Source organism: Dendrobates tinctorius, unplaced genomic scaffold, assembly GCF_039654945.1.
Source record: "Dendrobates tinctorius isolate UK_male_01 unplaced genomic scaffold, ASM3965494v1 ptg000057l, whole genome shotgun sequence".
Taxonomy (NCBI): domain Eukaryota; kingdom Metazoa; phylum Chordata; class Amphibia; order Anura; family Dendrobatidae; genus Dendrobates; species Dendrobates tinctorius.
The window spans coordinates 837,025-860,685 of record NW_027361725.1 but is presented as its reverse complement, the minus strand read 5'-3'; the positions used below and the strand labels follow the sequence as shown (position 1 = coordinate 860,685).

The 23,661-nt window shown below is 44.8% G+C and overlaps 1 protein-coding gene across 1 annotated transcript in view; it reads right to left on the bottom strand.

Moving 5' to 3' along the window:
- Positions 1 to 22,565, bottom strand: part of TRAPPC6B (trafficking protein particle complex subunit 6B) — a 28,752-nt gene extending 6,187 nt beyond the window's left edge. The window contains exons 1-4 of the mRNA XM_073577653.1: positions 22,305 to 22,565; positions 18,995 to 19,062; positions 16,982 to 17,099; positions 7,577 to 7,660 (exon numbers count right to left, since the gene is read on the bottom strand). Of these exons, the coding sequence (XP_073433754.1) occupies positions 7,577 to 7,660; positions 16,982 to 17,099; positions 18,995 to 19,062; positions 22,305 to 22,400 (366 nt within the window). The 5' untranslated portion in view covers positions 22,401 to 22,565. The remainder of the gene's footprint in view (positions 1 to 7,576; positions 7,661 to 16,981; positions 17,100 to 18,994; positions 19,063 to 22,304) is intronic.
- Between the last annotated feature and the right edge of the window lie 1,096 nt (positions 22,566 to 23,661).

Here is a 23,661-nt window from a genome sequence, read left to right as displayed (position 1 = left end):
AGTGATTCTGACATTGTTTTCTCGTGACATACTGTACTTCATGTTACTGGTAAAATTTCATTGATATAACTTGCGTTTATTTGTGAAAAAAACGGGAATTTGGCGAAAATTTTGAAAATTTCGCAATTTTCCAACTTTGAATTTTTATTCCCTTAAATCACAGAGATATGGCACACAAAAAACTTAATAAGTAACATTTCCCATATGTCTACTTTACATCAGCACAATTTTGGAACCAAAATTTTTTTTTGTTAGGACATTATAAGGCCGGAGTCACACTGGCGAGGAATACGGGTGCGTGAGAGGCGCAAAAAGCACGCATCAGACACGGACCAATGATTCTCTATGGGGTCACTCGCACCAGGCGTATATTTCTCCTCAGTATCCTACGCTCCGTGCCACTCGCAGCATGCTGCGATTGTCAGCGTACTACGCCCGTAGTACGCCAATGCAAGTCTATGGGTGCGCAAAAAATACGGATTACACACGGAGCACACATGTGACCTGCGAGAAATACGCACCCGGTGTCTTTTAGCAAAGCCGGCAATTCAGTGCACGATACAGTAAACTCACACTGACAGGTTTAATAAATAAACGAATGAATAGATATAAACACATATATATATATGCATTCTATGTGTCTATATCTATTCATTCGTTTCTTTATTAAAACTGTCATAGGGCTCCATTATATGTCCATTTTGCAAGCCTGCGAGAAAATCTCACCATACGGATGCCATACGGATTACATACGGATGCTGACATGCGCAAAATACGCGACCACACCTTGATTACGGATGACATACGGAGCACTGTTTAGGGGTCTGTCATCCGTATTACGCATGTAAAATACTGACCGTATTTTACGCAGGTTAGTGTGACTCCAGCCTAAGGGTTAAAAGCTGACTAGCGATTTCTCATTTTTGCAACACCATTTTATTTTTACGGACCACATCACATTTGAAGTCACTTTGAGGGGTCTATATGATAGAAAATACCCAAAAGTGACACCATTCTAAAAACTGCACCACTCAAGGTGCTCAAAACCATATTGAAGAAGTTTATTAACCCTTCAGGTGCTTCACAGGAATTTTTTAGATGTTTAATAAAAAATGAACATTTAACTTTTATTTCACAAAAAAATTACTTCAGGTCCAATTTTTTTTATTTTACCAAGGGTAACAGGAGCAATTAGACTGCAAAAGTTATTGTGCAATTTGTCCTGAGTACGCTGATATGTGGGGGGGAACCACTGTTTCGGCACATGGCAGAGCTCAGAAGGGAAGGAGCACCGTTTGACTTTTTCAATGCAAAATTGGCTGGAATTCAGATCAGACGCCATGTCACGTTTGGAGAGCCCACGATGTGACTTCATTTTGGAAACTAGACCCCCCCCCCCCCCCCCAAGAAACTGAGGACACCAACTGAGGTTAGTTCACACTAGGCAGTTAGAACAGTGACCCGTTCAATGAGATCACCTTGACGTTGGTGAATGGGCTCACATCTTTTGGCCAAAATTTGTGCTAAGTATCTCATATGTTTTTTCTAGATTACAAAAGCCATTATGCTACTCGTACTTCATATATTTCATATTTGATATGCCTTAGGCTGTGTGCCCACGATGCGATTTTTAAGCGGTTTTGCCGCGATTTTCGGTGTGAAAACGTTTAAAAAACTCGTACAGAACGCCCCCCATGCATTCCTATGGCATTCCGCACATGCTGTGCTAATGCTGTGGTTTTTTCCGCGGCGGAATCGCATCGCGGAAAAAAACGCAGCATGCTCATTCTTTTTTGCGGAATCGCAAAGAATTGCCGCGATTCCACACCCATAGGAATGCATGTGAATCGCTTAGGCCTGTTTCACACTTCCGTTTTTTCAAATCCGTCAAAATCCGTTGTTTTCCGTAAAAAAACGGATCCGCCATTTTTTGCAGGATCCGTTTTTTTTGTCCCATAGACTTCCATTACGGTTACCGCGGATCCGTCAAAAAAACGGATCCGTTTTTAAAAAACCGGATCCGTTTGCATCAGTTTCCGTCAAAAAAACGGAAACGGATCCGTTTGGCGGACACAAAAACGGAAGTGTGAAACAGGCCTAACTTCCCGCATGTGGCTATGCCCACCATGCACGAAGTTAAGCATCTCATGTGCGGTTGGTACCCACGGTGTGGAGGAGAGGAGACTGTCCTCCAGGCCCTGGGTACCATACCCCTGTAAAAAAAAAAGAATAAAAATTAAAAAAAAAAAAATCGGGGTATATTTACCTTCCGGTGTCCCGCGCTGCCTTCCCGGGCCTCAGCGTTCCCAGTAATGGCTTGCGGCAAGGTCCTGTGATGACATAGTCTCGCGTTACTCTAGCGGTCTAGTGAGATCACTATAGCAACGCGAGACCAACGTCATCACAGGTCTCGCAAGGCATCGCTGGGAACAGGAGCGTCGCTGAGACTGTGCGTGACGTTGGAAGGTAAATATACCCCAATTTTTTATTTTTTATCGTTTTTAACATTCTATCTTTTACTATTGATGCCGCATAGGCGGCCTCAATAGTAAAAAGCTGGTCACACTTGTCAAACACTATGTTTGACGAGTGTGACCAACCTGTGAATCACTTTCCAAGCGGCAAAATCGCAAACATAATCGCGGTAAAATCACGCTGAAAAAAGCGCGCGATTTCTGGGAAGGAGTCCGGTTTTGAGTGTCCAGATTAAAATGCAACGTGGGCACATAGCCTTAATGTAATTGAGTGCAACCATTTCCTTATTTGATATGTAAGCTGTTTTTTAGTATGCACCTATTCAGACTAGTTCTAGATGTGCCATCAGTTTTTTTTGTATTACATAGTGCCGGGTGTCAGCTGTGATAATCAGCTGACACCCGGACGCGATCAGCGGCGCTCCCCACGTGAGCGCCGCTGATCACTATGACGTACTATCTCATCTATGGGCATAGGGGCCCGGATCCCGTGGACGGAATAGTACGTCAGATGTCAGGAAGGGGTTAAAAATCAATAAAAAGTATTGTAAAAAAAAAGCAGTGAACTGTGTTTTGATTTTCTATCACGACTCTGTTGTTGGGTGTCCTGGGACCAGAGACTCCTTCCCTGTCCCTTACGATAGGGGCGCCCTAGCTCGCCCTGTTCCCCGGATTACATCTGATGGTGAAAACACCGGGGCCATGTACCTTGCTTTAGCTCCTGAATCCTCCCTCAGTCTGTACCCTTCCCCTACCCAGGGAAGAGGGGGGTAGTAGTGTACTGTAAAACACCAACCAGACTAACAAGGTAATACAAACAGGGATAAAGGAAAATACCAATCATACAAATCTACTCACACAAACAACAGAGGTAAACACCAGGGAGTGGAGGATGGGGTAAAATCAAAGTAGCATTGGAAATAGCACACGCCCAAAAGCTAGCAACAGTCTCCGATAAATCCAAATGCCTTCTCAAACAACAACCACAAACCACCATCTCCTAACCACGCAGCATAAGCTAACTCTGGCAAGGAGTGCTAGCCAGGGCCCAAACTATATAGGAGATGGGAGTGGCCAACAGTGAACAGCTGAGAGCTTTAATACAGGAAAGCTTCCAGGAGCTCTCAACTGAGCAGGTTAACCCCTGATATGCTTAAAGAAACCTGCATCGTTTAATATGAAGGTGAAGTGCTTCTAATCAGTGCAGGAGTAGGAGAAATCAGACGCTGCGCCTTCTGGCTCCTCTCTGTCAAGGTAAACCCGTGACAAAACCCTATCGTAACATGTATTAGCAGTAGCAGCGAGTCAGCATACCTACTTCTGCTCAATATTAAGTGATAAATTAACATAATAATATTATTATTATTATTATTAATAAACAGCAGAATTAGGTTTGCCTTCCACAACAGTCAGTCTTTCATGTGTCCTCTTGGGAAAATTAATTACCCACCACTGCAATAGGAATGATGTAAAGTGGTCACACCCAAGAGAACTTATGAAAGGCATAAAATACTATTACAGTATTAAAACGCGATAATGATTTCTCATCAGAATTTTTTTTTTGTTAACCAGTGCTACTCAGCCTGTGCAGATTGTACCTCTAGTGGCAAAAAAAGTCACAGTGCTGCGAGATCCTATGTGAAACCTTTCATTTCAAAGCTTCCAGTCTGTGAAGCAGAGCTCTACTTCTGTATTAACTGTCCAAAAGTTGTTCTCATTGCCTGCCAATACTATGGCACAGCCTGCAGTTTCCGACCACTGATTCTCCCGTCTGATAACTCACATCACACTTGTGCCACTTCAGAGTGCATTCTTCTCTTTTGTGGTGTGTTCATGTGCTGGATTTGCCAAGTGAACATTTAGGGCACATGCACACATTGAGTATTTGGTGAGTTTCTTACCCCAGTATTTGTAAGCCAAAACCAGGAGTGGAACGGTCAGAGGAAAAGCATAATAGAAACATTTGCACCCCTTCTGCTTTTATCACCCACTCCTGGTTTTGGATTACAAATACTGGGGTAAAAACTCACCAAATACTGAATGTGTGCATGAGCCCTTATTGTGTATTATGAGTGGAAAATCCAAGGCGGACACTCCACTGTGGGTAGCTACAAGTATTAGTCCCTTACTAATCGTCTATAGTAAAGGGACGCATGCCGAGCAGAATCTAGAACAATAGATATTCTATTTATTTATTTTCAGGTGTGTTGAAATGAAGCTGTGGAAACCCCATTCACTTACATTGGAGGTAGATTTATAGTGGATCTGAAGTGGATTACAGCATGAAATGTGCACAAAAATTCACATTAATTCCGGAGAGTGTAAATGGGGTATTGGTGCCCAAAACTAAGGTTTGAGACTGCTCTCTCAAACCCCATTACCACTTGCCTCTACAAGTACCTAATACTGTCATGGTCTAAACTGTTGACACCCTTTAAATTGTTCCAGAAAATGAAGCATTTCTTCCAGAAAATTATTACAATTACTCGTGTTTAATTCCTTTGTGCGTATGAGAAAAAAAAAAGGGAAAATTGGACATATTTTCACACAAAACCCCCAAAATGGGCCGGACAAAACTGTTGGCAACGTAATATTTGGTTGCACACCTTTTGGAATAAATGACTGCAATCAATCACTTCCTATACCCATCAACAAGCTTCTTATACCTCTCAACTGGAATTTTGGATCACTCTTCTTTTGCAAACTGCTCCAGGTCTCTCATATCTGAAGGGCGCCTTCTTCCAACAGCAATTTTAAGATCTCTCCACAGGTGTTCAATGGGATTTAGATCCAGACTTATTGCTGGCCACTTCAGAACTCTCCAGAGCTTTGTTTCCAACCATTTCTGGGTGCTCCTTTAAGTTTGTTTGGGGTCATTGTCCAACTGGAAGACCCATGACCAAGATGCAAATCCAGCTTTCGGACACTGGGCACTAGACATCCTTTGACACTCTTAAGATGTTATAATGCCTTGCACACAGTCAAGGCACCCAGTGCCAGAAGCAGCAAAGCAAAACAACCCCAAAACATCTTTCAACCTACAACATATTTGACTGTGTTCTTTTCTTTGTAGGTCTCATTCCATTTTCGGTAAACACTACAACGATGTGCTGTCCACAAGATGATTTTCCATAAGGATTTTGGCTTACTCACGAACATTTTGGCAAACTGCAGTCTAGTTTTTTATGTCTCTGTGTCAGCAGTGGGGTCCTCCTGGGTCACTGGCCATAGTGTTTCAAGTTATTCAAATGTAGATATATAGTTCGCGCTAATACTGATACACCCTGAGCCTTCAGGACAGCTTGAATTTCTTGGAACTTGAATGGGGCTGTGTTGTGAACTCCCTTGCTCGGATTTCTGAGCCAAAGCTCCCTCTGGTAGTTACTGAGAGTAGTGGAGCTGATCAGGTGGATGGAGGTTCTCCACCTGACGATGAAAATTGGGAATCTGGGATTGCTGGCTGGGAGCATATAATGGAGCTGGTTGCTCTTGAAGGTTGCTGGTGATTTTTTCCTCTGTGTGCATTTGGAGCTCTTTTGTCCCCTGCCTTATCTGCATGTTCAGCTAAGTGATTCTTTTGCTAATCATTTGCATCTAATCTAGTTGTGTCTTTTTTTTGCTTTCTGTTTTGCTGTTAGGGTTCAGCGTACTCCCTGCTGGGTGCAGCGCTGGGCCCTGCTTCATATGTTGCAGCTTGTTCAGTCCCCTGTTATGTTAGTATCTTTTTGCTTGCTGCCAGTTTATACCAGAGTGCTGATCTAGCGGGGGTGAGATCGTGTGATCTCAGATTTTTTTGTATATCAGAAGTGTAGGACTTTTTCAGGGTTTTGTGTGTGATTGCAGACAGTATCTTTTTCTGTCCTGTCCTGTCTAGATAGCTTGGGCCCCACCGTTTGCTCAGTCTATTCTCTGCCTGTGTTTGTGTCTCATCTTGTCTCACCAACAATATATGTTTGGGAGCTGTCTATTCCTTTGGGGATCTGCTCCGGGGTAGTTTAGATTTCATCTTTCTGTCTTCAGGCTTATTTAGTCCTCCGGCTATGACGAAGCATCTAGGGCATCGTAGGAACGCTCCAAGGCTACTGCTAGTTGTGCGGATAGAATCAGGGGTCTGCAATCCGCTTAGTTACCAACATCTCTGGTCTTCTGGTGGCTCAGCCTGTTCCTGCCATCCTCCTCGGTGACCCATTCATAATTCATAACAGGGCTGCTTATCCACCATCCGGAGTATCCTGCGCTGCAACCTTTCGTCAACTTTTCCCTGCCATCCACATCCAGGTAGATTACTACTATGAGTTGTAAACTTCTTCATTATATGGACAAAGGAGCATCAAGATCTCTGGAAATGGACCTGTAATCTTGAGATTGTCGACAAATATCAACAATTTTGTTTCTCATGTCCTCAGACAGTTCTCCATGTTTACTGTGGCACACAAAGACACACAATGCAAAGATTGAGTCAACTTCTCCAAAATTTATCTAGAATCTGTTGTGATTTTCATATTGCCCACACCTGTTACTTGCCACGGATGTGTTTGAACGAGCATCACATGCTTGAAGCAAAGTTGCTTACCCACAATTTGGAAAGGTGCCAACAATTTTTCCGTCCCAGTTTTGGAGTTGTTTGTGAAATGATGCCCAATTTTCCTTTTTTGTGTTGTTCTAATACACACAAAGGAAATAAACATGTGTATAACAAAACATGAGCAGATTCTGCAGTAATCGCAGGACTTTAGTACAATATAACCAAAAGAGACACCACGCTTGTTTCAGCCTGTAATTCCCTGCTTGGATACATTATTTCAGATATATCGCTCTATATACACCTGCAGCATATAAAAAAATCCAATGATCCATGTAACATGGTAATATGGTAGAAGATATGAAATGGATGAGCTTCTGATTTAGAGGAGATGAGCGAAACAGGCACTGAGAAAGGTTCCTGCCAAAACCCTTCATAGAAAGCGGTGGAGTGTGACCCCTACATATATATCCTACTTTTCATTGCATCCCTGTTATAATCTCACATTAGAAAATTGGTAATGAAACGTGCCAAGTTCATTTTCATAGTAAATATGTTACAAGATCTAGAGTATTATTACCTTGGGAGCGTGTTCCAAATACTGTTTCCCTGCAGACATTTGAGTGATAAGTCGGAATTTGTTGTCCTGGAGAACATAAATACCCTATGTAAAGAAAGCAAAAAATAAATAGAGAAAATTTAATAGAAGAGTCAAAACATAAATGTAAAAATGCTGCAAACGTGGAGGAATCAGTTGAGGAAGTGTACGAACATCTGGAGCGTGTACGATTCCAGAAGAGTAATTATCACAAAAAAAGTACCCAAACGGTTATATGATTTATTTTCATATTCATAAAGTTGATATGAACACGTAGACAATTTTGACAAAAAACTGCCAAACCAGAATAAATATATATATTATATATATATATTAAAAACACATGTGAAATGCACAAATGTGAACACGTCGGTCAGACAGTGTTCACACCACACATTAACTAAGATATAACAAGAGAACATAGAATGGCAGATTTGCAAAAATTTGCAAAAATTCTCTGCATATGGCATATTTTTGGCTGCAGAGAATTTTTGCAAATCTGCCATTCTATGTTCTCTTGCTATATTATATATATATATATATATATATTGTAGCGTGGCTAAGGGTCGTATAGTCGATGGGAGGTTGTGTGTCATAGAGATGGCTTGTCTCTGTGAAGAATCCCTTATCTAGTGGAAGAAAGTGCCAAGACTCATGGCTTTAGGCAGAGGGGGGAGGTATGTAGCGTGGCTAAGGGTCGTAAAGTCGATGGGAGGTATGAGTCACAGAGATGGCTTGTCTCTGTGATGTAGCCCGGAGTGTTTTCTTTAGTGCACGTAAGCACTAAGGGGTCGTTTAGTACACTTGGGTCCAGGTTACAAGTAGCTCTGAGAGATGGGAGGGACTGACTACCCATATACCTCACCCCTGGGTAGGGACATCACCGTACCTCAATATGTGCTTGAGGACCTGCGGTGATGTCACGGTCACGTGACTAGTCATGTGATAGGTTCCTGGGTGTGGTTATATCTATATAATGTAGGCTACTGCTTAACACAGGGGCTGTATGTGGGGAGAAGGAAGCCTCCTGTGTGTGTGTAGAGGCTCCAGGACCGAGCCTGAAGTACTGGACACTTGTACTTTGTATTGCCTGAGCTAAAGGTTTTTTTTTTTTCTGTATTATTTTGTGGGTTTGTGAAGCAATAAACCCCGTGACTTTTTAAAGGAACGTGCCTCCTGATTGCCACCCGTTGCACCTGAGCAAGTACAACCCCTACAATTGGTGCTAGACATGCGTGCAACATTCCCAGCAGAGACGTGAGACTGTTAGTGCATGTCCTGGGTCAAGTCTGTAGCAAGCCAGCAAGCATTGCCGGGAAAAATGGAGGACCTGTTGAAACACTTGGTCCAGTCGCAGTCACAGAAGCAAGAGATCAACAGGCTGTTGTTGCAACAGATACAACAGAGCCAGCAGGAGAAACAGCAGCAGATGCAGCTTTTGGCAACCGCCATCTAGGGCAGGATGAGCGCCCCAACCACAGGTCTGGCTGATGACGTCCACGTCCAGAAGGCAGTAAGATGCACATTGCAGAAAATTACCCCCGAGGATGATGCTGAGGCCTTCCTCACGGTGTTTGAGAGGATCGTTGAGAGGGTGTTAGGAACGGCGGAACGCACTAAATAAAAATAATAATAAAGTGCGTTCGCCGCTCGGGGTCCACCGTGCAGTAGGTGTTACAACCGCTGCTGAGTAATGGAAGACGAGCAATATGGCGATATATTGCGCACGGGTTCAACTTCACCCGAAGTGTGCAGAGCGGGCTCTGTTCACACACACAGGCGCCGCAACAAAAACATACAAAAGGCTGAGCCTGTTAGAGTTACAGGCCTCAGGTAAATGCACACACGGTATAAGGTCACAGGAGCAGGAACTAAGACAGAGGAGCTGCGTCCGTCTAGACCTACCGTGTGTGCGGCAACACTACTGCGAACGCCAAGAAGGGCTGCAACTGCAGCGCGGCGCAGGACACTGCCGCTGGACGACACAGCTACAAAGCAGGCGCTATGTCGGACGCTAGCGCAGAAGTGCGGTGTGCACAGTGGCCTAAAGCTTGCCACAGACTGGCGCAGACTACTGAACTAATTCCCTAGCCACATGCGTAATATCAGAGGGAAGGGGTTTCATAATAAGTCAGTCACCAGAATCATACATCCGTCACCATTCACACATAGCAGTATAGTCTATACTAGCGCATGGCGGAACGGCACTTTTTATAGCCGTGCGGGACCTTCCAGATCTTCGAGATGGACAAATGAGATCTGGAACAGGACCTGGACACATGACTCCCGATCTCCAATGGGAGATCGTCTCGTGAGTATGCCCAGTAGGAGCACAGAGGGACTTAGTCTCTGGAGCGGTCAGCTGCAAGGTAATCTCATCTGCAGTAGAAAGACAGCAGAAGACCGCAGAATGTGAGGCTCTGGATTCCTGCAGAGCAGACGCAGAATCCTGACGCCTAACATTACCCCCCCCTCCTAGGGCCCCCTCCTCTCTGAGCCTTCCAATCCACCACCCTGTGCCCATCAGTGGCATAGGCCTCAGACTCGTCCGAAGGCACGTCTGGTGTCCTGGTAGGTGACACGGAAAACCGGGACACGTGGAAGGTATCAGAGGTGGCAAGATTGCCAGGTTTAAGAAGGGACACGTGGGAGACCACAGGAGCAGAAAAACCGCCCAGAGCATAAGATGAAGTGGGACGCCGCGGTGTGTCGGCGGACGTCTCCACTCTCTGTTTAAGGAAGCTTACCCGTGCACACAAGGCGCATGCCTGAATATATTTTTTAATGTCCCGAGCCCTGTGCGGCCACCAATACGATCCTGCCAGGAGTTTTGTGGTCTGCATGTAGCCACAGTGACCACCTGCCCTGGACGCGTGTGCCCACGCGAGAACCTTCGGCCGAAGGCGAGGGGGGACAAAGGTCTTGCCCGGTGGCACAGATTTTGGCAATTGCGGGGCCCCATTATCCTGGTAAACAGAGTGTTGACAGTGGAAGCCGCAAGTGGAGCTTAGTGCCAGACGCGCCTCTAGACTGGCGCTAGACACCTCCATGGGCTCTGGGAGTGAACACTCTGGCTCGGGTGATTCCAGAGGTTCAAAGAGGTTGGGAGCCGGAGTAACCTTCAGTCTGGATTGAGCACGCTCCAGCCCGCGTTCCGAAAAACGGAGATCAATACGGGTGGCAATGGCAATCAGCTCCTCCAGACTTGCAGGAACCTCTCTGGTAGAAAGAGCATCCTTAACATGCTCAGCTAAACCTCTCCAAAACACAGGGATGAGGGCTTTGTTAGACCACTCCAGCTCGGAAGCCAGTGTCTGAAAACGAACGGCATACTGATCGTCTCGTGAGCATGCCCAGTAGGACCACAGAGGGACTTAGTCTCTGGAGCGGTCTGCTGCAAAGTTATCCCCTCTGCAGTAGAAAAGACAGCAGGAGACCGCAGAATGTGAGGCTCTGGATTCTTGCAGAGCAGACGCAGAAACCTGATGCCTAACAGAGGGAAAAACTTCCACCAGAGCAGTGGGCAGAGGTACTGGCGCCATACCTGACAGGGGAACCCCAGAAGGCGTACTATGACTTGACTTTGCAGGACGCCAAGGAGCATCACAAACTGAAAGCTGAGATTCTCGCACGTTTGGGGGTGACAATGACTGTCAGGGCACAGCGAGTACACTGCTGGGCCTATCACCGGGACAAACCGCCTCGCTCCCAAATGTTCGACCTGTTGCACCTGGTCCAGAAATGGCTGCAGCCAGAGTCCTCTACACCTGCGCAGATGGTAGAACGAGTGGTGATGGATCGGTTTGTGCACTCTCTGCCTAGACCCATACAGACTTGGGTTGCACAGGGTGATCCCCGGAATGCCGATGAACTGGTCGAGAGATACCAGGGGATGGAAGGCTCCTTGGGGAGGTAGCCCAAAAAGGGGTGGGGCATCCAAGGTCAAAAGGGGCGGGGAGGTGGTGCCCAAGGTCCCTACGGTTGATGTTATTTGTTGGAGGTGCCACTTGCCAGGACATATAGCTGCCTGTTGTCCCCAGACCACTGAGCAGATGGACTGCAGCATAGGACGCCGTAGTTCATACTATGCATATCCAGCCTGCAGTGTGAACTCTCCACCCAACGAGGAGCCTTAAGCGTATCCCGCGAAGGTGAACGGTCGAGCAGTAACGGCGCTGCTAGACTCCGGGAGCTTAGTGACCCTTGTGAGGGCCACTTTTCCTCTCAACCTACTCTCGGGGACAAAGGTCGGTGTTTGATGCATACATGGTGATGCAAAGGACTACCCTATGGCCAGAGTGGACATTGAAACGGCGCATGGCACGGAGTCCCATGAAGTCGGCTTCGTTCGGGACTTGTTGCACCCTATAATTATAGGCCGGGATTTCTGTTTGTTTTGGGATCTGTGGGGAAAGAGTTCTGAGCTCGCTAGCAAGAGTAGGGAACCAATGAATCCTAATAAGGTATCGCCACAACCAGAGGCAGACGGGTTTCCTTTTTGTGTCCTAGTAGGGGATGAGGAGGAAGTGTCCCCTGTATCTGACATTACGAGTTAGAGGTGGCTTGTGAGAATTTTGGGACTGCCCAACATAGGGACCCAACTCTGGGGGAAGCCTTCAACAATGTCACCGTCATTAATGGGATTGCACAGGAGCCGGGGGCTGACACAAGATTTCCCTATTTTATGATGAGTGGGGAGTTGTTGTACCGGGTTACGAAAATAAGGGAGGAGTTGGTAGAGCAGTTGATAGTGCCAGGCCACTATAGACGGAAGGTGTTGGACATGGCCCATTCACACATCTTGGGGGGACACCTGAGGATGAAAAAAAAAAAAAAAAAAATGCAGGAACGCATTGTGCAGAGGTTCTATTGGCCTGGGTGTCACCAAGAAATAGTATTGCAGGTCCTGCCCTACATGTCAGTTAACTGCCCCCACCTCTCATTTCCAGAGCCCCGTTGTGCCATTTCCCATTATTGAAGTGCCATTCAAGAGAATTGCCATGGACTTGGTCGGTCCCCTAGTTAAATCAGCCTGGGCCATCAGTATATATTAGTCATCCTGGACCATGCCACACGCTATCCTGAGGCAATTCCCCTGAGAAATTCTTCCACAAAGAGTATAGCCCGCGAGTTGGTCCATGTGTTTTTCCGGACAGGTTTGCCGAAAGAGACCTTGACCGACCAGGGGACACCTTTTATGAGGAAGTTGATGAGGGAGTTGTGCAAGATCCTGCAAATCTCCCAGTTGAGGACTTCAGTGTACCATCCTCAGTCAGATGGCCTTGTTGAGAGATTTAACAAGACACTGAAGAGCAAGCTAAGAAAAGCCAAAGAGGAAGACGGTAGAGACTGGGACTGTCTCTTACCGTATCTGCTGTTTTCCATCCATGAAGTTCCACAGGCCTCCACGGGGTTCTCGCCATTCGAGCTTCTGTATGGCCAACATCCGCGAGGTCTCCTGGATATAGACAAGGAAACCTGGGAAGCCGAAGTCACGCCCCACAGAAGCGTCACCGAGCATGTGGCACTGATGCAGCAGAGGATTGCTAAGGTGATGCCCATTGTGAAAAAACACCTCCGCCAGGCCCAAGAAGCTCAGGCCAGTGTCTACAACCGGTCAGCAAGAGTGAGGCAGTTCAATCCGGGAGACAGAGTTATTGTGCTAGTTCCATTGGTGGAGAGCAAGTTCTTGGCCAAATGGCAAGGGCCATATGAGGTGGTGGTGAAGCTTGGTGAGGTAAACTAGAAGATTCACCAACCAGGAAGACGGAAACCAAACCAGGTTTACCATGTCAACCTCATCAAGCCATGGCAAGATAGAGAGCCAGCGGTAACTTCGTGCTTGCTGGGCAACCCAGAAGGTGAGGTTGGAGGGGTTACTATAGTAGAGACGCTATCGAAGGCCCAGAAACAGCAGTGCCGGTAGTTGCTCCAGAAGAGCGGGGACCTGTTTTCAGAGTTGCCGGGGTGCACGAAGGTCGTTGAGCACGAAGGTCTGACAGAGCTACATGTGCGGGTGAACGTGAAGCCTTACTGAATTCCTGAGGCCTGTCGAAAAGTAATCTCCAAGGAGGTGGAGCGTATGTTGAAGCTCGGGGTCATTGAGGAATCCAAGAGCGGTTGGTCGAGCCCAATTGTCCTGGTCCCAAAACCTGATGGTGAATGGAAGTTCTGCAATGACTATCGGAAGCTGAATGAGGTCTCCAAGTTGAACGCATATCCAATGCCACGTGTTGATGAGATCATCGAAAGGCTTGGGCCCACCAGGTACATAACCACCTTGGATTTGAAGAAGGGATATTGGCAGATCCCCATGGAACAGGAAGCCAAAGAGAAGACTGCATTTTCTACACCAGACGGATGCTTCAAGTATGTCCGGATACCGTTTGGATTGCAGAGAGCACCGGCGACCTTCCAGAGGGCTAAGGATAGAATCCTTGCACCTCATAAGCTATATGCCGCTGCGTACCTGGATGATATCATCATCTTTAGCCCAGACTGGGAGAGTCACCTGGAAAAGGTCCAAGCAAGTGTTTGATGCTCTAAGGGAGGTGGGGTATACAATAAACCCAAAGAAGTGTGCCTCGAGTAAAGAAGAAGCCAAGTACCTGGGATATGTATTGGGTCAAGGCGAAATAATACCCCAAGTCAGTAAAGTGGAGGCAATTCAAACATGGCCGAGACCATTGTCCAAAAAGCAAGTTAGAACCTTCCTGGGGATCGTGGATATTACAGGAGGTTCATCCCAAACTTCGCCATGGTGGCTGCCCCTCTGACCGATCTTGTTAAGGGGGCAAAATCAGTATTGGTCAGATGGTCCAAAGAGGCAGAGTCAGCCTTCCAAGAAATGAAAGAGGCTCTGCCCTCAACAGGGCAGAGAATTACGCTCGTGCAGGAGTGCGACAGAAGCAAGGAAGAGGGCGTCATCGCATGAAGATGGGAGGCGCCGGACCGCGACACCCATCGGACCGGACTGCCCCCGGGTGAGTATAATATAACTCATTTTATTTACAGCATTACAGAATGCTGTAGATAAGCCCCTGATGGCGGTGGCCGCATGTCATAGGGGAAAAATGAGGCAACAGTTTCCCTTTAAGAAAGAATATATTCTTCAGACAGACGCTTCAGATGTCGGGGTAGGAGCAGTTCTTTCCCAGGAGATACTGTACATGGGGAGGAGCATCCTGTTCTCTACCTGAGTAGGAAGCTATCTTCATGTGAAAGAATTACTCAGTTGTAGAGAAAGAGTGCTTTGCCATAAAGTGGGCGATGGACACGTTATGGTACAATCTGGTGGTGCGTAAGTTTAGATAGAAAAGCTAGGGTCACCCGCTGGTTCTTAGCCCTGCAGGACTTCAGCTTCCATGTAGTACAAAGGCCAGGGAAGCTTCACGGTAATGCCGATGCCCTCTCAAGAATCCCTTATCTAGTGGAAGAAAGTGCCAAGACTCATGGCTTTAGGCAGAGGGGGGAGGTATGTAGCGTGGCTAAGGGTCGTAAAGTCGATGGGAGGTATGTGTCACAGAGATGGCTTGTCTCTGTGATGTAGCCCGGAGTGTTTTCTTTAGTGCACATAAGCACTAAGGGGTCATTTAGTACACTTGCATCCGGGTTATGGGTAGCTCTGAGAGATGGGAGGGACTGACTACCCATATACCTCACCCCTGGGTAGGGACATCACCGTACCTCTATATGTGTTTGAGGACTTGCGATGATGTTACAGTCATGTGACTAGTCATGTGATAGGTTCCTGGGTGTGGTTATATCTATATAATGTAGGCTACTGCTTAACACAGGGGCTGTTTGTGGGGAGGGGGAAGCCTTCTGTGTGTGTTGAGGCTCCAGGACCGAGCCTGAAGTACTGGACACTTGTACTTTGTTTTGCTTGAGCTAAAGGTTATTTTTTTTTCTGTTTTGTGGGTTTGTGAAGCAATAAACCTCGTGACTTTTTAAAGGAATGTGCCTCCTGATTGCCACCCATTGCAGCCCCTACAAAATAAAAAAAAAAAAAAATCACAACTACTAAGAGCAAACCCCCCCTTTTTGCAGACTTAAAGGGAATATGTCGGAAAGTTTTTGCTATGTAACCTGACAGCCGGTTACTATATGGTAGAGAGCCTGATTCCAACAATGTATGACTTACTGGACTGCTTGCTCTGTTGTAGATGTAGAAATGTTCAGAATGTTGAGCTGTGTATAACCCCGTCCACACCCAATTGAACACAAGTTGCCAATCAGTGGTGCGGGCGGGGTTACACAGATTAACTGAACTGCTGAGCACAAGAGCTCTAGTCCTCTGGTGATAATCTCCTGCTGATAATACACTGATTGTGTTGAAGCTACAATAAAGGCCCCATCTCACTAAGCGATCTCGGTAGCGAGATCGCTGCTGAGTCACAACTTTTGTGACGTAACAGCGATCTCACCAGCGAGATCGCTGTGTGTGACAGCGATCAGCGAGTGGCCCCCCTGCCGGTATCGCTGATCGCTGCAAGAAACCTCTGGACATTTCTTTGGTCGCTGGTCTCACGCTGGCCAGCACGCATCGCTGTGTGTGACAGCGGGAGACCAGCGATCAGCTGTAAAAAATAATATAAAAAATATAGTTATTCTCACCTTCCGACGTCCTGTTCAGCCATCCTGCCTCTCTCCACGCTCCGGTCCCAGTGATCCTTTGCACAAATGACCGCGAGATGTCACGGTCTCGAGGGATAACAAAGTCTCGCGGTCATTCATGCAAAGGATCACTGGGACCGGAACGTGGAGAGAGGCCGGATGGCTGAACGGGACGTCGGAAGGTGAGAATAACTATATTTTTTATTTTTTTTATTATTTTTTACAGCGATGGCCAGCGATGCCGCACGCTCGGCATCGCTGTGCTGATCGCTGGTGAAGCTGTCTGTGTGACAGCTCACCAGCGATCACATAGCGACTTACCAGCGATCCTGACACCTTGATATCGGTGTCGGGATCGCTGGTAAGTCGCTTAATGTGACGGGGCCTTAAGCCTAATAAATGAGTATCAGTCTCACTAGCCGCATATTATATTGCGCTGAGATTAAATAGCAAATACCTGCTAACAGATTCACTTTACAGGGATTGCCCTCTACTTTAACAATCCTACTTTTTAAAGTATGCTACATAAAATAAAAAAATAAAACAGAACTATGACCACATTAGAATGACTCACGGATCTCTGCTCAGGTGCAACTAATTTCTTCTACACAATAACCAATGCTGAGAAAACATGGTAACAGATACGCAGATCATCTGTGTATTTACCAGTGCCAGGTACTCACACAATGTATGTATGTGCGCACATACGCAGCCCTAAATACCTATGGAAATGTAAACTGCACGGTGGCAGCACGTACGACAAGAGGTTACCTGGTGATTGGTCCGCAGGTTGTCGATTTGTTTCTTGAACACCGTTGTCCAAAAATCTTTGCAAACAAATTTCATAATATCTAATTCATCTTTGAACCTCGCTGTATCCTTGGTAAATCTACAAAAGTAAGAAAAGAAAAAAAAAAGAAATTCACTTTACTATTATTAGACAGAGGGGCTGCTGAATTCACCTAGAACAAACATTCTTTGACATTACTGATTTTTCCGCTAGTCTGTTAAAAGAAAATGTCATCAGCTCTTATCAAGTTGATACAAATGTTATACAGCCCTTCTGAGAGCATGTTCACATGTCGCATTTTGCATCTTTTTTTTTTTGTTTTGCAGCCAAAACCTTTTCCCTTGACAGTAAAAAAAAAAAAAAAAAAGAAGATGAAAATGCTGCGTATAAAACGTTGCTGCTTTTGTTGGGTTATTCTTTTCAGGGACATTATTTGATTATTTTTTTTTTTACAGTACATGGTAATAAATCGAGTTTTATTCACCAAAAACGCAGAACAAGGGTTACGCTATGGATTTTTTTTCAGTATTTCTGCTATTTCTCCTGGCCCTCAATATGTAAAAAATGCTGCAAAAAATGCTGAAAGAATTGACACGCTATAAATTTTCAAAAACGAGGAAATGCTCAAATTTAGTCAGGAAAAAAATGGTTTCACAAAAAAAATGCATAAAAAAGTGCAAAAACGCCACGTGTGAACATACCTAGTAAACAGGAAAAAAAAAGGATCAATGGGGGCTGCCAAATCTGCCTCCAAAACTCTTACCACCCAGCATTTCTAGTCTTTTGAGCTAGATAGGATTACAGGAGCAGAAAGATACATGACCTCCCCAGCGAGCAATATAACATCCCTTATACTATTGGTAGGGAATAACTAAAAAAAAAAGTATTAAAACCCCTTTAATAGGGGATCTATCAGCTTTAATTCAGCCTGCCAAACATCGCTTAAACGTGTATGTAGCTCTTGCGACACACAGAAAAAGGAACTGTCTGTCAAACAGAAGAAGGGGATGCTCGGCTGGAACTAGAGATGGACAGGTAGAGGCTTGGTAAGTGCTTTGTCACGCCCAAAGCACTTCCAGCCTCATTTGCATATTTATCCAAACTGCAATCTCTCAGCAAAGGAGCAACAAATTGGCTAGCTAATGGTAAGGATGGATTTATCTTTGCGGTAGCTACCGTATATATGTAGGGTGAAATAAAGCCGATTCCCTTTAAAGCGATATATAAATAACTATCAGATGAAAGCCGGTTCTACGCATAAGAAGGCTGCTGGACAAACGATGCTTCGACTGATCGTTCAGCAAGCAGCCATCGTTCGGCCACGCGCTCCTGTGATCTCTTTGTGAAACCCGCCGCCCAACCCAGGAGAACAATGTGATTGGCAGTCCAAAATCGGACAAGCACAGTCGTCATTTCCCTCGACCACCAATTGGCCGGTGACCCTACACAATAGACTGTTGGCCAAACCAGTCGATAGCGGAGGATTTGGTCGACATTAGTTTGATGTGTATGGCGGTCTTAAAGGTTAAACTTATCTCCAAGATTAGATTTTTCATAATTATAAGTCTGTTGGCAAATGCCCACTTAGATTATGATTTATGATTGGTGGGGGATCTGACCTCTGGGACCCCTACTGAGGGGATACAGCGATGAGTCGCATTTCCTTGCACAATGTCACCCCTTGCTACTTTGTGTTGCAAGTTGAGCAGATCCCATTTAATCTGAATGGGGCCACAATACCTTTCCCTGCACATCTACTGTACATGGCAAGGCGCTGCTGTTCAGGGAAAAACAGGGGACACCAGCATTGCAGCCTCATTTTTCTCAGGATCTGTGTTAAAGTGGTTGCATATTATAGCGAAATGTCATTACTTCTTGAGATGTGAAATCCCTTTTAATCCATAGCTAAAAAAAAAGTACATAAATAGCAACAAAAATTGCCCAAATACTAAACAATTACAAACAAGTTTTACTCGGCAACTAGAAGAGCTTACCTTTCTATTAGCCCTTGTCCTACTCGAAAACCCATGTTTTCCAACTTAGTGATGCACCTTCCATTTTCCTGTAAAGGAAATAAAGACATTATTCAAAAAACCTCTGCTAAGAAGGAAGAAAAAAAACTCAGCTTCCCAAAACGTATTCATTAAAGGGAGGCAGCTTTTGGCATCCAACAATGAAAAAAATTAAACCAGACCAAATTCTTATCTTAATAATCGCAATTAAAAATGTAAAAAGCTGCAAAACGTGAAACACTGATATGCGAGTACGACCGTAGAGGGTTTTCTGACTACTGGCATAAATGTCTGTGTGGGGATAATAGTTGTTTCCATTACTCCGTGAAACATAGGAAATAATAGCACCCTATAATCTCCAGAATGAAGGTGGCAAAGCATTAGGCTGTGTGCACACGCTGCGGATTTTGCTGCAGTTCCGCAGCGGTTTTGGCCGCTGCGGAAACTGCTGCGGTGTACAGTACCATGATTCCCTATGGGAATCAAAAACCGCAGTGCAGACGGTACGGAATTTTCCGCGCGGATTATCTGCGGTTTTCAATCCGCAGAAAGAATTGACATGTCAATTCTTTCTGCAGATTCCGCTGCGGTTTGCCATCTCCTCCATTGAGGAGATGAAAAACCGCAGGGCAAAACCGCAGAGCAATCCGCAGGTAAAACCGCAGGTATTTTGACCTGCGGTTTCACCTGCGGATTTTACAAAATCCGCACCTAATCCGCAGCGTGTGCACACAGCCTTAGTTTAGCTCTGCTGCAGCTGCATGGTTCCTTCCTCGGTAGTAAAGCCTCATTCAGACCTACTTTTTTTTTTTGCATATAAGAAAAAAAAACAGATAGATCCATCACACTGATGAAAAATTATTATTCAGCTATTTTTGATCTGCGTGTGGCATGTGTTCTCTTTGTACTTAAAACAACAATTTTCAAAGCCTCTTCCTACCCCTGAAAAAGCTATGTGGGCGAAACACAGACAACAACAGAGTGTTGTTTTGTTTTTAAAAGGATCCATTTATTTGAATGACCTACGACTTGGATCAAAAACAAGATAAATTCCCAAGTTGGGTCAAAACGTCTTCAGCCTTCACCATAGTGCTATAAGCAAATACTTTCTATCTTCTGGACACTTCCATAAAGAAATGGACAGGTCAAAATATCCTTAATTTGTCGCTCTCTCGTCCTTAATTTGATTTCACACCATAGATCTGTGTTCTTGCACAACAAAATCAAATATTTGCAATTTATCTTCTGGTGGATTCCATTTCTTGAATCAGACATGTTTTCCCTTCCCCTGTTCCTCTCCCACCCGCCCATCCTTGTCATTTTATTCTTTATTAATACCTTGTTATAGGGTGTTTAATGCTTTGTTGTTGTTTTTTTAATGTTGTTGTATTAACAATTATATTGTCCCCTTCTGAGTGACTCACCATCTTTCTGCATCCCCACCCTATTTATTCTAAAACCAATAAAAAATAGTTATGATTAAACCATGACATGTCTTTTTTGGCACATTCAGTACACGTTCCCTTTGTAAAAACAAAAAAACATAAGGCAGAACAAGATAGTAAAAAAACGATGTCCGACGGAGATCAGAATGCAATGCCCGGCCTGGCCGGAGGCTCAGCCGATCCGGGCGTGAAAGCTGCATGGAGATACATGAACCTTTACACTCGGGTAGGGTGAGCCGACGGCCAGTCCATGCAATGCGGTGGATTTTCTGCATCCAATGCAAGTCTATAGGGAAAATATGCAAATAAAATTCAGCGTTATCGAAAGAGAAGCTGTCATGCTGCAGATTTGAAACGATTGCTGAAACTGGCTGGTTTCACATTAGCGTTTTTTGCGCAGCGCATCATGCGCATCCGTGCGCATGAGTCATGCGCACCTATGTTTAACATGACGTGCGCATGGTCTTGCATTTGCATGCGTTCGGCTGCGTTTTGTGCGCATGCGTTTTTTCAGGTGTGCGTCTAGACACGCCAGACGCAACCTTTTGCATTTTTGGGTCCGTCCAATGGCGTTAAAAAACGTATGCGCACGGAATGCGTAAAAAAAAACACATTACAGTCTATGGGAACACAGGCGTGCGCATGCGTTTTAAGAGTAAAAACATGTCTACACAATGGAGAATGAATGCGCATAAAAACGCAAACGCATGATGCGTTTTTGCATGCGTTTCTATTGTGCACGATGCGCTGCGCAAAAAACGCTAATGTCAAATTAGCCTAAGAAGCTGCATTTTTGTTGCTGTGTGACGAAAATACACAGCGCCAAAAACGCACATAGATTGTAGCTTGCGAGCAGGACCCTCGCTCCTGGAACTGGGGAACTGCAATTAGTATTGTGTTTATTCTCTGTCCCCGCTCAATTGTAAAGCACTGCGGAATATGTTGGTGCTATAGAACAAAGTCATTATTATACCCTGACGGCTCATACACACATCCGATTTTTCTATGTACGGAAAAAAATGGCCGATTATTCTGATCAGACTTTGGTCCATTTTTCCCATCGACCCATAGACTTGCATTGCCGATCTTGATCCGAGCCTCTGATCAAAATTAGACATGTCTCCTGACCGCTCGATCTGCGAAAAGTCACGGACATCTGATTGTCCCCATAGACTATCACAGGTACGAGCGCTATCAATGAAAGCCACACATGCACGAAAATCGCATGGCTGAATGAGGCCTAAGAGTCAGTGCTAAAAACACAGAACTCTGGGGCCTAAAGCCTTGTTCACACTGCTGTGTTCAAAACAGATTGAAGAAACACTGCATTTTGGGGCAATTTTTCTTTTCCTGCAGCAGTTTTGAATGAATACTTTCCTTGAAGATTTTCTCGGCAGACTTTTTTATTAAACTGGAGCGGATTCCATTGGAATTTGCCATGTAGTTCTGGTTTTTCATCTGAAATTTAAAAAAACAAAAAACCCAACAACTCTAAAGGCTGGAAAAACTCATAGAAATCACTTCTTTGCAGCGGATCTGCTCCAAAAGAAAAACTCCTGAAAATATCACTGCCTTAAAATAACCTAACTTTGTGCCGTAAATGTCAATCACTGGAATCTGACCTTCAAGCCACACGTTCACATTAAACAGCAATAGGTGCAAACAGGAAACACATCAAGTGGTCTAGGATACAGAAGCCATAAGAAATAATGAAAATGGAGCTAGCAAAGATGAATGCCAACCAATATGGCAGCTGTCAAAACTCCTGTCACTCAGCTTTCCCAGACTCTAGAATGGCAAAATCTGCAGCAATGCTATGTGATCAGAGAAGTGCTGCTGTCACTCACCACATCCCCCTGCTCCGAGGACTTGTACACACAGGACACCATCTCATTGTGCAGCAGCAGGAACAGAGCCTCATCTGCCAGATCCTGCTTGCTCATGACTGCTGCCAGCTGCCCAGCAACACTGGCACTGAGGATGCAGCAGATAAATGCCCCGCCACAACACTGCCCTCAGCCCTGACACTGACTGGCATCAGCCTGACATCCTGTGCAGTGGCACACACGGTCCACTAGAGGGCAGTGAGACCCCCTGATGACATCACAGTCACATGACAAGGAGGAGGGTGCTGGTGTCTAATGTCTGAAGCTATGGCTAGGAGTGGCACTACAACTCTCAGCATGTTATGTCTGCTTGCAGCTTTCTACAGCACCCTGGGAGTTTTAGCAATGCTCAAAATCATCCAGTTTTTAAATCATTGTTTCTTTTATTTTTTTTTTATCTTTTGCAATGTTTCATTTAGATCCTTCACCAGCTTGTAAATTTCCATTTTCGTTTGTTACTCCCCTTCTTCCCAGAGCCATAACTTTTTTTTTTATAGTTCCATCCATATGGCCCTATGTGGGCTTGTTTTTTGTGCAGGACGAGTTAAACTTTTGAATGACACCATTGATTTTACCATATAACGTACTGGAAAACGAGAAAAAAGGTACAATCCCACAAGAGTTTTTTGGGTTTTTTTTCACCATGTTCACTAAATGCTAAAGCCGACCTGCCATTATGATTCTCCAGCTCATTACGAGTTTACAGATGCCGAACATGTATACTTTATTTTATTTATTATACTTGTCTAGATTTCCCCTTTTCACATGTAAAGCGCCATGGAATAAATGGCGCTACACAAACGTATAATAATAATAATTTAAGTGGTGAAAAAAAAAAAGAAATTTGCAAGAAAAATAAAAATTGTTTTTGTCTCCATTTTCCAAGACCCGTAGCGTCTCTATTTTTTGGAGTCTAGGGCTGGGTGTGGGATTATTTTTTGTACCCTGAGGTGACATTTTTATGGATACAATTTGGTGTAGAAGTGATGTTTTGATTGCATTTTATTGTAATGTTGTGACTGCCAAAAAAAAAGTAATTCTGGCAGTTCGATTTTTTGTTTTATTACGCCATTTGCCGATCAGATTATTTTTTATTTTGATAGGGCATTTCTCAAAGCAGTGATACCACATAGTATAATTTTTTTATTATTTTATTTTGAATGGGGCAAAAGGGGGTCATTTGAACTTTTGTGTTATTTTTATTTTAATATTTTTAAAAACTTTTTTTTTTTTTTTTTTGCTGGTTTCATTAGTCTCCTTAGGAGCGTGAAGCTGTAATCGGAAGAAGGCCTTTGCTATGTGTAGCATATATCACGAT